The sequence below is a fragment of the Mastigoproctus giganteus genome, chromosome 6 (assembly GCF_048544385.1).
Source record: "Mastigoproctus giganteus isolate SK-2022 chromosome 6, ASM4854438v1, whole genome shotgun sequence".
Taxonomy (NCBI): Eukaryota; Metazoa; Arthropoda; class Arachnida; order Uropygi; family Thelyphonidae; genus Mastigoproctus; species Mastigoproctus giganteus.
In genome coordinates, this window is record NC_143580.1 from 152704867 (window position 1) to 152722315 (window position 17449).

The 17449-nt window shown below is 39.3% G+C and overlaps 1 protein-coding gene across 5 annotated transcripts in view; it reads left to right on the top strand.

The window, feature by feature from the left end:
• The window catches only part of LOC150084661 (regulator of G protein signaling 7-like), a 759190-nt gene that overhangs the window by 469861 nt on the left and 271880 nt on the right, over nt 1-17449 (top strand). For all 5 annotated transcript variants that reach the window (XR_016547071.1, XM_090375401.1, XM_090375402.1 and 2 more), the window contains one exon: nt 11983-12108. Coding sequence is in view for 4 of the 5 variants with exons in the window: in XM_090375401.1 (XP_090231527.1) it covers nt 11983-12108 (126 nt within the window). In the remaining variant the exon portion in view is untranslated. The remainder of the gene's footprint in view (nt 1-11982; nt 12109-17449) is intronic.

Here is a 17449-nt window from a genome sequence, read left to right on the forward strand (position 1 = left end):
GTGAAGTTTATTTTTTCTCTCCTGCAAATTCGAGTTTTTGGACTTATTTGCTTATTTACTGAGACCACAGAAATACATATATGACAAATACATACCATTGTATGTCACGGTTCTTCATTAATAATAATTCTGTGCGTGGACAAAGTAATTTTTATTTTAATCTGAGATCGCCAAACCTATCCAAATGTACAGTCACGATGCCCAAACGAGCGTTTGTATGAAAGGAATTACCTATTTCATATAACATGCTGAGTTTGCGGTAGGCTACAGTAGACAACCACTTTGCTTGCACATTACATATGCCATAAGCAATCGTCCAATACAGTATGTACTATTCCTTCACTAGGCATAGTAAGCAATACTCTCCGAGCAAACTGTAGTTGATATTACTCCAAACTTTCAAGTGCAGCTCTATAGAAAGTACATTTAACGAATGCTTATTTAAAATTGAGATACCAACAATTCTTCTTTTGTACAAGTTAAATCATAGTAGGCGGTTGTTTTAAACTCTAGACGAGCAATTTTTGAATTGCCCCCCTGAACAATCAAATTGCCCCCATGTGGGGCGTGGGACCCACGTTGGGAAACACTGGTCTAAAGTGACGCATAATACAATAAAGCAGCATAAAATCCTCTTCTTTAACACTTTAATTATATATTTAATTTTACACAAAATTCCTTCTTTAAATACATTGTAACAGCAGCCTCCCTTGCAAATTGGCTTTGCCAGTCAGTCAGTCAGTCAGTTCCACAGTGAACTAGTGATGAGCATAATCAGTTAATTATTGCATTTTAGTTGATAATATGCAAATTAGTTGATTATGAAATCAACAAAAAAAAATGAAGTAGAAAAAATGACAGTAGAGGGATTCAATCCAATGTTATCTAAACTAATAACTTGGAATACTGTGTTCAAGTATGGAGACCGCACCTAAAGAAAGATATTGTATTTCTTGAAAGGGTCCAAAGATGGGTAACTCACCTGGTAAGATCGGCAAAAGGGTGTCCATATGAGGAAAGACTTTGAATATGTGGATTGCACAGCTTGGAAACCTAGGCACCTTAGAGGAGACTTGATTGAGGTGTTTAAGTCTCTGAGAGGCATAAGTAAAATGAATGAGGATGAAATTTTCACAGTTATATATGATTCTAGAACTAAGGGCCATAAATTTAAGTTATGGGGGGGGGGAGATGTTTAGTTTTATTTTAGCCAGCAAGTTATAAATTATTGGAATAAGTTATCTACATAGGTGGTAGAGGCTGACAGTTTGGGGAAATTCAAAGTCGATAATTACCTATGGGAGGAGAGAAATGCGTAGGTCGTCTATTGTATTTTCTCTTATTAATATATATATATTTTTAAAACTTACTTCTTATTATTATTATTTTATTTATTTTATTATTATTATTATTTTTTTTTTTTGGCTGGTGCAGCATAAGCCATAGACTTCTTTGCACCACATGCCCATTGCTAATACTAATATTAAAGTGCTGTTACCACTTTACAGTAGGCTCTCCTGTCCCACATTCAGTCCTTCTACTATCATTTCATAAATTTTCTTGTTACTGATTGTTTGTTTGTTATTTGGTTTTTAAGAGCATTAGCAACTAAGGCCATATTGCTCCAGGGATATGCAGTAGTCATTCCCTGACCTTTCTGCATCCTTTGTATTTAGTGGTCACTGGCTCAAACCCTGGTCTAATCAAGAAGCGTGTGCTATGCACTGCTGCTCCTGCCCACCTGGCTATGGAGGCGTTCTTGTTACTTATTTCATAATTAACTAATTTGCATATTATTGATTATAACCATCATTCCAATGAACAAGTAATAATGCAGCATACAAAATGAAAAAGAAAACCATAAGATCATTGTTTGTGCCTAGAAATCATAGTGTTACCATGGCCAAATGATGCACAGAAGCAGATTTTTACTGCATCAGCTAAAAAAAAAAAAAATTTTTTTTTTTTTCCTGAATATTGATACCATTCCCATTTTAACGAGGTAACCATCCATTTCCACTTTGAACTCTTAGGCATTATTTTATTATTTTTTTTTTCTTTGAGACACCAACTCTTGCTTGGTGAAGATGTAGACTTCTGTAGCTGCTGCAAGCCATAAGTGTTCATTATAATTTTATCGTATTTTTGATTATTTAGCATATTAATTTGTGTTTTACAAATAGAGTAAATAGGCTTAATGGGATTTGTTAGCTTATTTTTTTGAATTTAGCCAGTGATTTTGTAAGTTACAACTCACTACTCCTACCACTATTGTTGTGGTTTTTTTGGCAGGAATATTTTAGCGTAACCAGTAGCTCAGAAGAATAGTTGGGTTTAAATTGTAATAAACAAGTATTTTGAGGGTTTAATCACCTTTTGGGCATATATCTGTTGTATATTTTGATTAAGTAACATATTAATTTGTGTTTTACAAAAAGACTTAGTATAGTAGCATTCATTAGCATTTTTTTAAATTTAGCTAGTGACTTTGTAAGTTACAACTCTCTACTCTTATCACTATCATATTGGTGTTTTGGCCGGAATATCATAGCATAGAACAATAGTAGGGTTTTAATAATAAATAAGTATTTTGAAGGTTTTAATCACTTTTTGGGCATATATCTTTTGTATTTACCTAAGAATATAACTAATTTAGCATTGTTATTGTTATGGTATAACATAACTTGATAATGTATATCTCGAATTTGATAGCTAAGGTATAACATAAAACTATATAATGGAATACGTATTACTACATTAGCTTAGTATATATTGTATAGTCAAGTATAGTTAATAATTCAACTAAATTTATTAACCTTATTAATTTTCGTTGTTAATTAATTAAATCATTTAAATGGAAATTATGCCCCGGACTAGAGCAGCAAAGCAACATGCAAAAAGTAGCGGGAGTGCTGTGGCTCGGGGAAGAACTGAAGGGGGGGGGGCGATTCTCCAATGCATAACAGCCTAAAGAAATGTGCAACTTGTGAAATGTTTGCAGGGTTTTCTGGGACTGGATATGTTGTTGCCAAGGGAGATAGATGTCTTTGCTTTGTGTGTGCTGGATGTAAGCAGTGTGAAGAAGTTAGGAACTCAGCTTTGTTACAGGTCTTTATGATAGCTTGAAGGACAGGGTAGATGCCCTTGAAGAACTTAAATTGGGGACACATCAAGCTCTCAGCTGCCCACATCAATGCCAGAGATAGACTTGATCATCAGGCAATAGAGCGGCAACCTTCAGAGCAGAATGCACTGGTCCCACAGGAGCTAGTTATAGTTGGTGATTCTATTGTCAGGGAGACGGAAAATATATTGTGCAGAAAGGATAGGTGGAATAGGACCAAGATATGTCTGCCAGGGACAAAGTTTGATGACATTGTAGAGCAGATATCATCTTTTAAGAGCACAAAGGGTGATATTGTTGTACATGTTGGCACTAATAACATTAAGAGTAGAAGATATGCGGACTTTAATTAGTACAGGTCAATGTTGAAAAAATGTCTCGAGTTAGGGTTAAATTTGAAAGTGTCTGCAATTCTGTTCAGACATGATAGGAGGGAGTATATGATGAAAGCCTTGGCTATCAATTCGGCCCTGGAGAGATTATGCAAGGCTCATGGTGTAGAATTTTTCTCAGGATGGTCTGTGCTTGTTAATAGGGGAGATTGTTTCTGTAGGGATGGGATACACTTAAATAGAAAGGGTGCAAGAATATTTTCTCATACTATCGAGGCAGAGTTAGGTGGTCGGAAGACAGCTAGCTTGGGGAGAATTCAGAGACTAATAGATTAACAGTAGCAACATGCAGAGGTGAAAGTGATTCTATTACTACTTTATTGGAATGATCAGCAGCCTGGAAAGCAAGGTACTGGGAATTTCAGAGACTGCTGGGAGTCATCATGGAACAAGAAAATATACTGGTTGTGTTAGAATAACTAAGAGTAAGTATAGGTGTATGTATACTTATGCTAGGAGTGCACACCAATGCTAGGAGTATAGTATATAAATTTGATGAATTTTAAGTGCTGGTCAAGATATCGAAAGTGGATATTGTTGGGATATCAGAAACGTGGTGCCACACAGATATAAGCAGTGCAGAATTGGAATTTGAGGAGTACAATGTGTACAGAAAGGATAGACAGGACAGGACAGGAAGAGAGGAGGGGCTATGTTGTTAGTTAAGAAACAAAAAATCTAAGGAAGTGCATCCAGTTGACAATGGTGGAGAATGCAATGTTGAGTTAGTGTGGTGTGACATAAACACTGGGAAAGGGAAAATGAGAGTACATGTGTGTTATAGGCCAAATGAATGTGATGAGTATAATGAGCAATAGTGCAGAGAAATAGAATGGGCCAGTAAATAAGAATGTCTTATAATGGGGGGATTTTAAATTTCCAGATATTGATTGGAATTTATGGGTTGGTCACTCATACACACACACTAGCAAGACTTTTATTGATTTATTGGATGATTGTTTTCTACAGCAACATGTTTGAGAGGCAACTAGAGGGAGTAATACTCTTGATCTGATTATGAGTAGTGATTCTTCATGCATTAAGAATCTGCAGATAAATGAACCACTAGGTGGCAGTGATCACAGTGTGCTGATCCGGGATTTACTCAAAGAGGTAAAGAAGTAAAGGGAAGGGTTTTTGCTTTCGTAAAGGTGAATATACGGTGGTCTGAGACAATTTTTTAAATTCTATACAGTGGGATCAACTGATGATGTTACAAATAGTGAATTCTAAATGGGAAGCCTTCAGGGACTTAATCTTGGAGGGTACTAGGCTTTTTATACCAACAGAGAAATACTGTTAAAGATTTAGGCCTAAATGGATGTTAGATGAATTAATGAGGCTCGTGGCAGGGAAGAAAAATGCATATAAATTATCAGGTGACATGGAAGCTTTTGGCAGATATAATCTAGTCTGTAATCAAGACACAAAGAAGGTTAGGAAGATTACGAGAAATCTTTGGCAAATGATGCAAATTAAAACAGCAAAGATTTCTTTTTTCATGTAAACTCTAGAAGGAAAGGGATGAATCAAATTGGTCCACTTAACATAGATGGTTTGACTATTGATGATCATGCTAAGGTAGCTGATAAACTGAATGAGTATTTTGCATCTACATTCACACAGAGGAGTTATTCAAGGAGGGGAATGCCAGATGTTTATCAAACTCTAACAGGGAGCTAAGTAATTTTGTAATAACTAAGAGCAAAGTGGAGGAGAAATTGTTGAAGTTAAAATTAAGGAAGTCACCTGGGGTGGATGGGATGTATCCCATCATATTAAAGAAGGCAGTAAAGGAAGTAAGCAAACCCTTAGCCATAATCATGAAAGCTTCCTTGGACTCAGGGGAGGTCTCCAGGACCGGAGATGTGCAAATTTGTCCACAATTCACAAAGCGGTATCAAAGGGTGACACAGGTAATTACAGACCTGTTAGTCTAACTTCTGTTCCAGGGAAAATAGAGTCACTGGTTAAAGAAGCACTGCTGGATCATCTAGACAAGACTTCAGTTATAGTGTGGATACAGCATGGTTTTGTTAAGGGGAAGTCTTGTCTGACCAATTTGATTGGATACTATGATTTGGTCACAAAGGAACTGGATGCAGGAAATAACTTGGATATCATATATTTGGATCTTAGAAAGGCTTTTGATACTGTTGCACATGGAAGACTGTTGCACAAATTGTAGCAGTGTGTGGCATTGGAGACAAATTGCTGCTATGGATAAAGGGATGGTTGAGTGGGAGAAGACAGAGAATGGTAATCAATGGACACTGCTACAGTGGTAATCAGAATAATCACTTAAGAGGGCATAAATTCAAATTGAGGAAAGACAGTTGTAGGATAGATGTGCTGAACTTTTCCTTTAGCCAGCATTGTGATTGATTGCTAGAACAAACTTCCACATGTCGCTGTAGAAGTTGATTGCTTCAATTGATTCAAGGCAGAACTAGACAAATATTTGGAGCGAGTGGATTGGTGAAATTAGAATTTTTTTTTTTTTTTGGGCTGATACTATATAAGCTTTCTCTTGCTGCTGTTGTTGTTGTTGTTGTTGTTATTTGGTTTTTAGGAGCATTAGCAACTAAGGCTCTATTGCTCCGTGTATATGCAGTGGTCATTCTCTGACCTTTCTGCATCCTCCGTATTTGGTGGTCACAGGCTCGAACCCCAGTCTAATCAAGAAGCGTGTGCTATGCGCTGCTGCTCCTGCTCACCTGGCTACGAAGGCGCCTGCTTGCTCTTGCATCATGTGCCTTATGCTAATGCTAAAAGGCTGCCATAGAGATTGGAGCGGTGTGGCATTAGGAGCAAGTTACTTCAATGGATAAAAGGATGGTTGAGTGGGAGAAGTGAAGGTAGTTATCAGTGGGCACTGCTGTTCTTGGACTAATGTTATTAGTGGAGTCGTCCAAGGATTCAATGCTGGACCTGTTGTTGTTTTCAGTATTTATTAATGATACTGATGAAGGTATGTCAGGTCTGATGTGTAAGTTTGCAGATGATACATAGGTTGGCAGAGTTGTTAATGACAGTAACCAGGGTATGGCACTGCAACAAGATCAAGATAAACTTAGTCAGATGCTGAGAAGCAACTGAAGTTTAACATTAACATATGCAAGATATTGCATGTGGGTAGTAGTAATCCCAAAATAACAATCAACTGTGTGATAACAGACTGAGTGAAGTGGAGAATGAAAAATATCTTGGTGCTAATGAGTGAAGTGGAGAATGAAAAATGTCTTGGTGGTAATTGTGCAGTCAGACATGAAATTCTTTGAGCAGTGAACACAGGCTGCTAGAACAGCTCATGGGGTTTTGTCAGCGAAATACAGGAAGTTTGCCAGCCGGAATAAGTTGGTGATTGTCCCATTGTGTAAGGGTGGTGGCATCATTTTCCACTACTAATAATAGCACACACTACACATATGTTACTTAGTGCCTCCGTAGCCAGGTGGGCAGGAGTGGCAGTGCGTAGCACACGCTTCTTGATTAGACCGGGGTTCGAGCCCATGACCACCAAATACGGAGGATGCGGAAAGGTCAGGGAATGACCACCGCATATCCCCGGAGCAATATGGCCTTAGTTGCTAATGCTTCTAAAAACTAAATAACATATAGTAAAAAAGGCCTACGTGCTCTGGATTCATTACGAAAAATTTTTATTTTGTTTCTCAGAGCAAAACTGGAGTTACAATTAATAAGCTTTTGGCTGGGAGGCAGCCTTCTTCAGATTGAATACATGAATGGCAGTTGGAATAGAGATGTGCACTGCCAGGATGGTGCGTGAGGCACGTGGTTAATTGTTTGTTGATGTTTGTGGCTGTGACATATGGTGGTGATGTGGCCAGCATTTGTCTATGGATAGAATTACAAAGGGTACTAGGAAAGTTTTGCAATATGACGCAACAATGAATCACAGGAAGCTGCTTGTTGCTGCATGTTGAGACATGTTCATACGTGCATAGTAGCCGCCGTGCCAAGTCGATGGGCTCAGTTATTCATTAGTAGTGAGAGTGTAAAGTGCTTGCGATGGCATCGTGGTCACGAAATGAGATAAGGACAGTTTTGCGGTATAATTTCGTGCGTGGTTTAACCATAGACCAGTGCTTAGAAGAAATGACTCTTGCACTAGATGATGATTGTCCACATCGTACAACGATATTCAGGTGGTATAGAGAATTCCAAAGGGGAAATTTCACTCTGGAGGATTCTGAGAGGCCGGGAAGGCCACGAACGTCAGTTACGGAGGAAAACGTTACTGCTGTGAGGAAAATGCTTGACGAAAACAGGCGAGTGACCTACCAACAGATAGAGGATACTTTGGGCCTAAATGCACCAGCAATTCGTTCGATTCTGCAAGATCATTTGCACGTGAAGAAACTTTGTTCTCTCTGGGTGCCGCATCAACTGACTGAAGAGCAGGCGCCTCCGTAGCCAGGTGGGAAGGAGCAGCAGTGCGCAGCAGTGCGCAGCACACGCTTCTTGATTAGACCGGGGTTCGAGCCCGTCACCTCCAAATACGGAGGATGCGGAAAGGTCAGGGACTGACCACCACATATCCCGGAGCAATATGGCCTTAGTTGCTAATGCTCCTAAAAACCAAACAACAACAACGACTGAAGAGCAGATGACACGACGTGTGACTTGGTGCCGGGAGATGTTAAAAAAGTTTGATAAGGGACAATCTCGGTATGTGAACAACATCGTGACAGGTGACGAGACTTGGCTGTACTATTACGATCTGCCGACCAAGGCTCAAAACAAAGTTTGGGTCTTTGATGATGACGACACACCCGTAATTGTCAGAAAATCCCGATCTGTAAAGAAGAAAATGATAGCTGTATTTTTCAAATCGAGTGGAATTGTGGAACGTGTCATTTTGGACATGCAGAAGACAGTCACAGCTAAGTGGTATACTGAACAATGCCTGCGTAAAGTCATTGGATCTATGAAGAACCTGCGGCCAAAGTCAAGAATGGACACCTGGTACCTCCATCACGAAAATGCTCCAGCTCACCGCGCCAAAGCCTGCACCGAATATTTGACCACGACAGGACTGAAACTTCTGGAGCACCCTCCCTACAGTCGAGACCTTGCTCCCTGCGACTTTGCACTGTTCCCGCATGTGAAAATGAAGCTAAAAGGGAGGCGGTTTTCCAGTGATGAGGACCTTCTACGGGGTTGGGACAACGAGTGTGCTTTACTCCCTAGTGAAACTTGGCAGAACTGGTTTAAAGATTGGTTTCGGAGGATGGAGAGGTGTATTGAATGTAGAGGAAATTACTTTGAAAAAATTAAATAAACGAAGCTGTATTGCAAAACTTTCCTAGTACCCTTTGTACTGCCTCTGTGATGGGGGTAACTTGGCAACCACTGTTCCTGTTCAAAGAGGCATCCGAGCATTTTATATTTAACGATTCCAACCAGGTGTGCTTTAGGTAATGGTGGGACCTGTCGCAACCACGACATCGCGGTGTGGGTTGATGTCGTGGCGAGTTGTCCAGACATGCTCGGCGATAGCTGAATGTTCTACATCTGCCAAACGGATCGCCCTTTTATGTTCTGAGAGACGTTTCTCGAGTCGACGTCCAGTCTCTCCAAAGTAGCAGCTGGTGCAGTCACGGCAAGAGATGCGATAGACCAAACCGCTGTGTAGAAGAGTGGGGATGGGTGTTTTTACGTTGGAGATAAGAGAACACAGTTTCTTGCCTGGGAGTTGGATGCATTTTATCCCATATGATGTTAAGATTCTACTGATCTGTTGTGACAGGTTGGGGTAGTATGGGATAAATGCCCTCGTGGATGACTCGTCACTGTTGGCGTTGCTGTTGGTTGTCGCGTGCTTGTAGATCACACTTGTCAAGGATGTCGATGGGATAGCCACACTTCGTAAGGTCTACTTTGACTCTGGTGATCTCTTTGCGTCTCTCATCTGCGGAGCTGGAGTGTGTCCAGGCGCGAGTTAGCAAGGTTCAGGCAGTGGAGAGGAGGTGGCCCCACGTGTGTGCTGACCGGAAGTTGGTAAATTGGCCAGCACACATAGGTTTGCGATAAACTGTCGTCTTCAGGCATGTGTCTTCGCGCCGGACAAGTGTATCTAGATATGGTATAGAGTTGTTCGACTCCAGCTCAATCGTAAACTTTATGAAGGGCGATAGTGAGTTGAGGTGGGTTAGGAGCCGTTGACCTGAGTCTCTAGGGATGACAACGAACACATCGTCTACATAGCGACACCAAAAGGCGATGTGATCTGGCGCGTGTGTAAACGCACGTCCCTCTAACTCCTCCATCACGACGTTTGCTGTGACAGAGCTAACAGGGGAACCCATGGCTGAGCCATGTATCTGCTGGTAGATTGAGTCGTTAAACATGATTGCACCCCCCCCTGTTAAGCACAGTCTGAGGGCGGCGGAAATGTCATCAGGCGTCAGCCTAGTTCTGTCGCTAAGGGTTTCATCGTTGTCCAAGAGTTGTTTTGCACAAGAGATGGCAAGTTCCACTGGGATGGAGGTAAATAGTGATATTACATCGAACGAAGCCATGACTTGATCCTGTGAGATGGATATAGAGTGGATCCTTTCTATGAACTCAACACTGTTGGAGACGGTGTAGGTGGTCTTGCCAACTAGAGGAGAAAGAAGTCTCGAGACAAACTTGGACAGCTCGTAAGTCGGTGATCCACAGCAGGATACAATTGGTCTTAGTGGTGTGTCTTCTTTGTGCACCTTCGGCAGGCCATAAAACCGTGGGATCTGACACCCGGAGGCACGGAGGTGATTATGGGTTGACTGTGTGATTTTTTCTTGTTTCAGCCAGCTGTTGATGAGGATATTCACCTCTGACTCCCATCGTTCCAAAGCTCTGTTGGGGTTAACGGCTAAGGGTTTGTAGACGGAAGTGTCTCGTAAAAGCAGTAAGGCTTTTGCCACGTAATCAGCGTGGTTCATTACAACCGTGCGACGGCCTTTGTCCGCCGGTAGGATGACGATGGACGAATCCTGTTTCAGTGCCTTGAAGGTAGAAATCTGCATACGGTTGAGGTTTGAAGAGACGGGGCGAGCATGGTGTAGAACTGCTGCAGTCTTCAACCGGATAGCGTTGGCTGTATCTTCCGGGAGGCGTGATAAGCTCGCTTCCACACCCAAGCCGATGTCGGTGATCGGTGGGTGCTTTGGAAGAACGGCAAATGTCATGCCAAGGGTTAATAAGTTTATTTGTTCTGCAGATAACTGCTTGCTGCTTAGGTTCAGTACAAAGTCCGTACAATTTGTGAGAGGGGTATTATGCTGGCGACGAAATTGTTGGGATTCATTAAATAAAGTATTGAACTTATGTTTCTGTCGGGCACAATAACGATCTGATTCTCTGACGGCCTGGTAACATAAAGTATTGATAACACCGCGATGTCGTGGTTGTGGACAGGTCCCACCATTACCTAAAGCGCACCTGGTTGGAATCGTTAAATATAAAATGCTCGGATGCCTCTTTGAACAGGAACAGTGGTTGCCAAGTTAACCCCATCACAGAGGCAGTAATTCTATCCATAGACAAACGCTGGCCACGTCACCACCATATGTCACAGCCACAAACATCAACAAACAATTAACCACGCGCCTCACGCACCATCCTGGCAGTGCACATCTCTATTCCAACTGCCATTCATGTATTCAATCTGAAGAAGGCTGCCTCCCAGCCGAAAGCTTATTAATTGTAACTCCAGTTTTGCTCTGAGAAACAAAATAAAAATTTTTCGTAAATAACATATGTTACTCGTAACTTATATGTGCATACCAGCATAGGTAACAGTAATATTTCGCATTACTGGTAAGAAATTGCCTAGTCCAGATGGAAACAGAGGAACTATCTTATATATTACCCTTGCAAAAGAAATGGAAAAAAAAAAAAAAAAAAAAAAAAAAGTCATGTTAAAGGGCACCCGAGAACTAACTCATGCTTAATACATCCATAAATCATGTGTTCTCTGGTAAATTTGCTTGTTTTTATGGATAAGAAACCAGAGTATTGGGGGGGGGGAACTTGCTATCCATGCTTGAGACCGACTATCTTGGTCATGGACTTTAAAAAAAAAAAAGCCACAAAAGCTCTTTATATCATTGACTGGATTCAAACCTTGGCCTTTAATCAGTTAACTCATAGAAAGTTGGTTTGGTTGTTCATTTTATTCTGCCAAAGGGAAGTGTATAAGAACACAATTCAGAAAATACAAGACTGTTTTATACATCAGCTACAATATTTAAAATATACCTTTTTTTTTTTTTTTGCTTTTAAATGCAAAATGTATTTCATGTAAAAATGAAATACATTTTGAAAATGTATTTCAGAGCCTTGTTAAATTTTTTTTTTTAAATTCTTGATGTGTAACTATTAGCATCTGGTTTCATTAAATGCACATTTATATTAAAATATTTTGATTGAGTAAGCTGAATTATGTTATTATTTTAGAAAAGATATTCCTGCTAGGAGAGTAAGAAGGTGGGCATTTTCATTAAAAGAACTCCTAAAAGATCCTGCAGGGAGAGAACAGTTTTTTAAATTTTTGGAAAAAGAGTTCAGTGCTGAAAATCTCAAGTAAGTTTATTTTCTTAAATATATATCTATTTGAAAGTAATATTATTCTTCTTATTATGATCTTTGTGTTAAAGAATTAAGAGATTTAATAGCAGAAATTTCACCTGAAAGCAGTGTAGACTTCAGTTGATATTAGGGCATTAAACAAATATTTGCACTTATTTCTCCCATGCTTCAATTTGTAACCCATAAGAAGACATTTGAAGCTTGGTTCTGATTATTAACCATTCTTTCAACCATCAGATCATAATTAAATTTTGGCAGCTTCTTCTTATTACCTCATCAATGTTATTAAGGGAGATTAAAAATAGAGGGCATTAAAGGACTCCAATTGCTCTGCTAGTTCACTCCAAAAATACTTATTTAAGACTACCCTTTGTCTCTCTCTTCTATAGCAAGCCCTTAATCCACCTAAGGATCTTTGCTGTAATCCTAAATTGCACCATTGAGTAAAGTAACCTGTCATGAGGAACCATATCAAAAGTTTTACTTAAGTCTAAGTATATAATGTCAAACATATTTTTGCATCAAACTATTTTATTATCAGGGGTGTGCTTCTAAACTTTTAACAACCTGCTCTCTAAAAGAAAGTAGGGGTACTGGTGATTTTAACCGATTTTAAATGGCGGCAGCAGCACCTGTCTCCCAGGATCCTTTGTGCAGATGATGCCAATTCAATGTGATCGATCACGCAACTTGCCTCCGTAGCCAGGTGGGCAGGAGCAGCAGTGCTTAGCACACGCTTCTTTATTAGACCGGGGTTCGAGCCTGTGCCCACCAAATACGGAGGATGCGGAAAGGTCAGGGAATGACCACTGCACATCCCCAGATCAATATGGCCTTAGTTGCTAATGCTCCTAAAAACCAAATAACAGACAACAAACAACACGCAACTTGCCTCTCCCAGACGCTAGTGTGTTTTTGCTGCCTGGGGCACTGGTTGCCTCCCATGATCCTTTGCATAACCAAGAGTCTAAGCGTCGTGCTCCGATATTTTTTTCTGATGGCTACTTCCCACGAAGCATCCCTTTACGATAAATGGGAAGCAGCCACTGGATAAAGTGTCTAAGTTTAAAATGCACAAATACAAGGCTATTAGTGTTGAACGAACTTTTATATTGATAGAAATGTCGCAGAAAAACTAGTAGAGAACCTATATGAGCCCTTAGGAAATGGTATTTCCATAGGGAGGGTAAAAAAAAAGGTACACGAGTTTACTGAAATGAGTGTTACTTCTTAGATAAACAGAACACCTGCGAAAGTGGGATAAACCCTAATAAAATAAACCTACAGTTGTACCTCTATATAACGAAATCGATTGTTTGCCCGCAAAATTTCATTATAAAGAAATATGACCTTTTCCACAATGAAAAATCATTCAACATTAAGAAATACAGTAAACGATGTGAAATAAATGAGAAATAAGTGGGAAAAATAAATTTTCTAACATTTCAAAACAATTTATTAATACATAACATATTAAGATACGATTTTTTTTTACATACATGATGTGCACAGTAGGTGCCTCTGTAGCCAGGTGGGCAGGAGCAGCAGTGCGTAGCACACGCTTTTTGATGTAGATCGGGGTTCGAGCCCATGACCACCAAATACGGAGGATGCGGAAGGTCAGGGAATGACCACTGCATTTCCCCAGCCCGGATAAAGGGTGAGGATTGGCATCAGGAAGGGCATCCGGCTGTAAAAATTGCATGCCAAAACAATAAAAACGCTGACCCCATATATAATGGGAAAAAAGCAAGGACAAAAAAAAAAAAAAAAAAAAAAACATGATACGCACAGTATTATTATTTTTTTTTGTTTTATGAAAACCCCAAACACTAGAGGTATTAGAACCTATAGTACTTAGTACCATGCATGGGTTAGAGGTTGAGAAGATGAAAGAAGATATTTGTTGACATTAGACTTGAACTTCTGTAGACTGTAATTTTCAGGAAATACGTATGAAGGAAGGTTGTTCCAGAAAACGGCAGTTGAATGAATAAACAAGGAAGATGAAAAGTTGGTTCTGTGAGTTTGAAGTTGGATGGTAAATGGATGTTGGCTGGTGGTGGCACGTGTTCAGACTGTTTTGAAAGAGAGAGCGAGAATTATAGAAGTCAATTCAGAAGAACAGTGCCCATGGAAGTATCTGCAGAAAAGGCATGCAGCAGAAATGTCTCTGAGACAGAGAGTGGAGAGACTGTTAGAGATGAGTCATTAATTAACCTAATTGCCCTCTTCAGAATGGAATCTAGAAACCTGAGAAAGGTTTTGGGGGTGCCTCCCCCCCATGTGGGAACAGTATTCCATAGTAGGGTGGATTTATGATTTTTACAGAGTGAACAGCTGTTTGGAAGAAAAGTAACGCTATGAGCGAAAGTGAAAACCAAGCTTTTTAGATGCAGAGGAAGCAATATTTGTAATGTGCTTGTGCCAAGAGAAATTAGAAGTCAGGGTAATCCCAAAAAGAGATATATCATCTTGCCTAGAAATCGGAGTGTCACTAAAGATAAGCATAGAAGCAGAAGAATCCTCTTTGCAAGATATAAGACAGGACTGAGTTTTAGAAGGATTGATATTAACTAAGTTGTCTTTGCCCCACTGGAGAATTACCTGGAGATTGGCATTTAAGGAATTGGTAGCGGATATTCAAGAAGTTGAAGCTGATCGAGTAGGACGAGGTTTCTCAAACTGGAAAGTGGAATGCAATGTGCTATCATCAGAAAAACTATGGATAGGATTTCCGGTCAATGGAAGGAAGTCATTAATATACAAGAGGAAAAGAGTGGGGAAAAGAACTGAACCTTGGGGGACACCAGCATTAGTGGAGAAGTCAGACAGAGAGCCATCTACCATCACCCTCAGTGATGGTAGATGGCTCTTTGTCTACAAAAAACAGTTAGCAAACCACCATAAGATGGAAAGTTGTTTAGAAGACCTTTATGCGAAACATGATCAAAAACCTTTGAGGTCTCAAGAGCAACTGCTTGTGTTTCACCGAACCTTTCCATAAATGGGTAACATAAGCCAGAATATCACCAGAGGATTGACACTGATGGAATCCATACTGGCGATCTTTGATCAGATGGAAGGTTTCTAGGTAGTTTAATTGTTGGCATTTAATTGATTTCTCCATTACTTTAGAAAGAGTAGAAGTAATTGCAATGGGACGATAATTGGATGGGAGTTATTGTCACATATCCTACAAAATTTCCTCACATCTAGCTAGTTCCTATTTAGCAACTGGTTAGATATGAGGAAATTTCCAAACGGAAGGAAAACACCTTTGGAATAAGTAAGTTAAAAAAGGCAGAAAAAAAACAGGAGTAAGTTCACCAGCACAGGTTTTGAGAACAAGTGGAGAAATACCATCAGAACTTGGAGCATCGAATTTCGTCAAAATCCTTCTGACATCTGTTTCACGGAAGACCACAGGAGGCATTGAATGGAGCATATTGGGAATGGTGGCAAGTGTTTTACCAAGATCATTAATATATGAGTTATTACAGAATTAGAGAATTAGGGAATACAATACACCTTGATCTGCTCACTGTTCACCAACGGAACTTTTCGGTATGTGGAACAGGTGGTCAGATAAGTTTTAAGAGTACCACTAAGTTGTAGAATGGTAATCCCTTAAGATCTCTTAATTCTTGATATAATTGCCTGAAGGTCATGCCATAATATAACAGCAGCACTAATTGCCTGAAGGTCAGAAGTGCCTTCGCTCAGCTGGACCTATTTTAAATGTAATTACCAAGGAAAATTTTAAAAAATTTGCTAAATAGAAAAATTAGCTATAAATGAGTTCGTTAAACAGAGGTCCAATTGAGTAATTTAAAATTATAAAAATGGTTATAAAGTTGTATATAGCAAATATCTTAACGATAGACAGTGAAAAATCAAATTTAGTTAAATAACTATAAGCTTATTTGAACAGTCAGTAAACGTGTGAAAAAAATTTACTGGATATTACAAATTTCGAAATGCACTGCATCCAAATGTCACACGTTACTGTTAATAAAGGTGCCCGTATGCTGTACCATTGCGTGTTGTCCCAGAAAAAAGCACTGAGTGTATTTATTGCTTTGGTATATTTGTATAATTGTATATAGTGAAAACCTAACAGTACAATAAATAAGAAATTTATATAAAGACTAATTGCACAAGGCATAATTCCATATGGATTTAAATTAGGTATATAATATCAGTCTAAATACACCATAGTTAACCCATAAAATTAAACTTTGTACATAGTGTGAAGGCATCATTTTAATTATATCTCAAATTGTGGCTACCTTCACAATGAGATAATGAGTAACAGTAATCTTCTCTACTAGAGAAGCGTTACTTATTCGAAGCAGTGCAATACCTGGTATCTCATGGTGAAGGTAGCCCCGATATGAGATATAATTAAACGATGCCTTTACGCTACATATGTAGTTTAATTTTATGGGTTAACTATGGTGTATTTACACTGATATTATATAATAAATAACAAAAGATATTTTATTTGGGATCGAGAGAAAGTAGATATTTGATATCGAATATTAAATGTAAAGCATTTCATTTATGCCGTGGCTGCTGTGGCAAGTGCCTCACTTGCGCACCCCTAGAGCCGGCCCTTACTTTCGGTAACATAAAGGGTAAATTCCTGTTTGATTTTACCACAAGGGACTTTTCAGAATAAAACACTTATTGTTACTGTCTTCATGCCACTTGACATTATTTCCAGATGAAATATTGACAAGTACTTTCGATCCATTTGAAGCAGAAAACATTCTTTACTACCCACACTGTAATGGATTACTACTGTTAAGTGGAGTAGCCAGGATAAGGTCAGGAGGTATGTTCTACCCTCCTAATACCCAAATCTGGTATTGTGGTGCATTTTTAGAAAAGTGATACCGTGATATGAATTGTACAATTACTTAAGTATTTATTCAATGTTTTTAAAAATATTAAACTTTTATATCTATAATTCATCATAGCAGGTGTCATTCATGGCAGTTTTGTGGGGGACCACTGGCACCACTGACAGATACACGCTACAGTCAGTCCTCGTATAACACGTGTTTGCACTACACGAATTCAATCATACACGATTTATAAATAAGGGAACGATATGTCATATAACATGAACCGAATTCGCTTATGCACGATTCGCCTTTGTGTTTACAAGAAATGACAGTTGAACGCAGAATCACCCCAACCGAACGCAACACGATAGGAATGAAGAGAAGATTCTGAAAATGTATTTATGTTTTTTTATATCAGTGAAGGGGAAACACATTTCACCATAATAACGTAAAAACCAACACAATTCCAGCTATCGGTATAA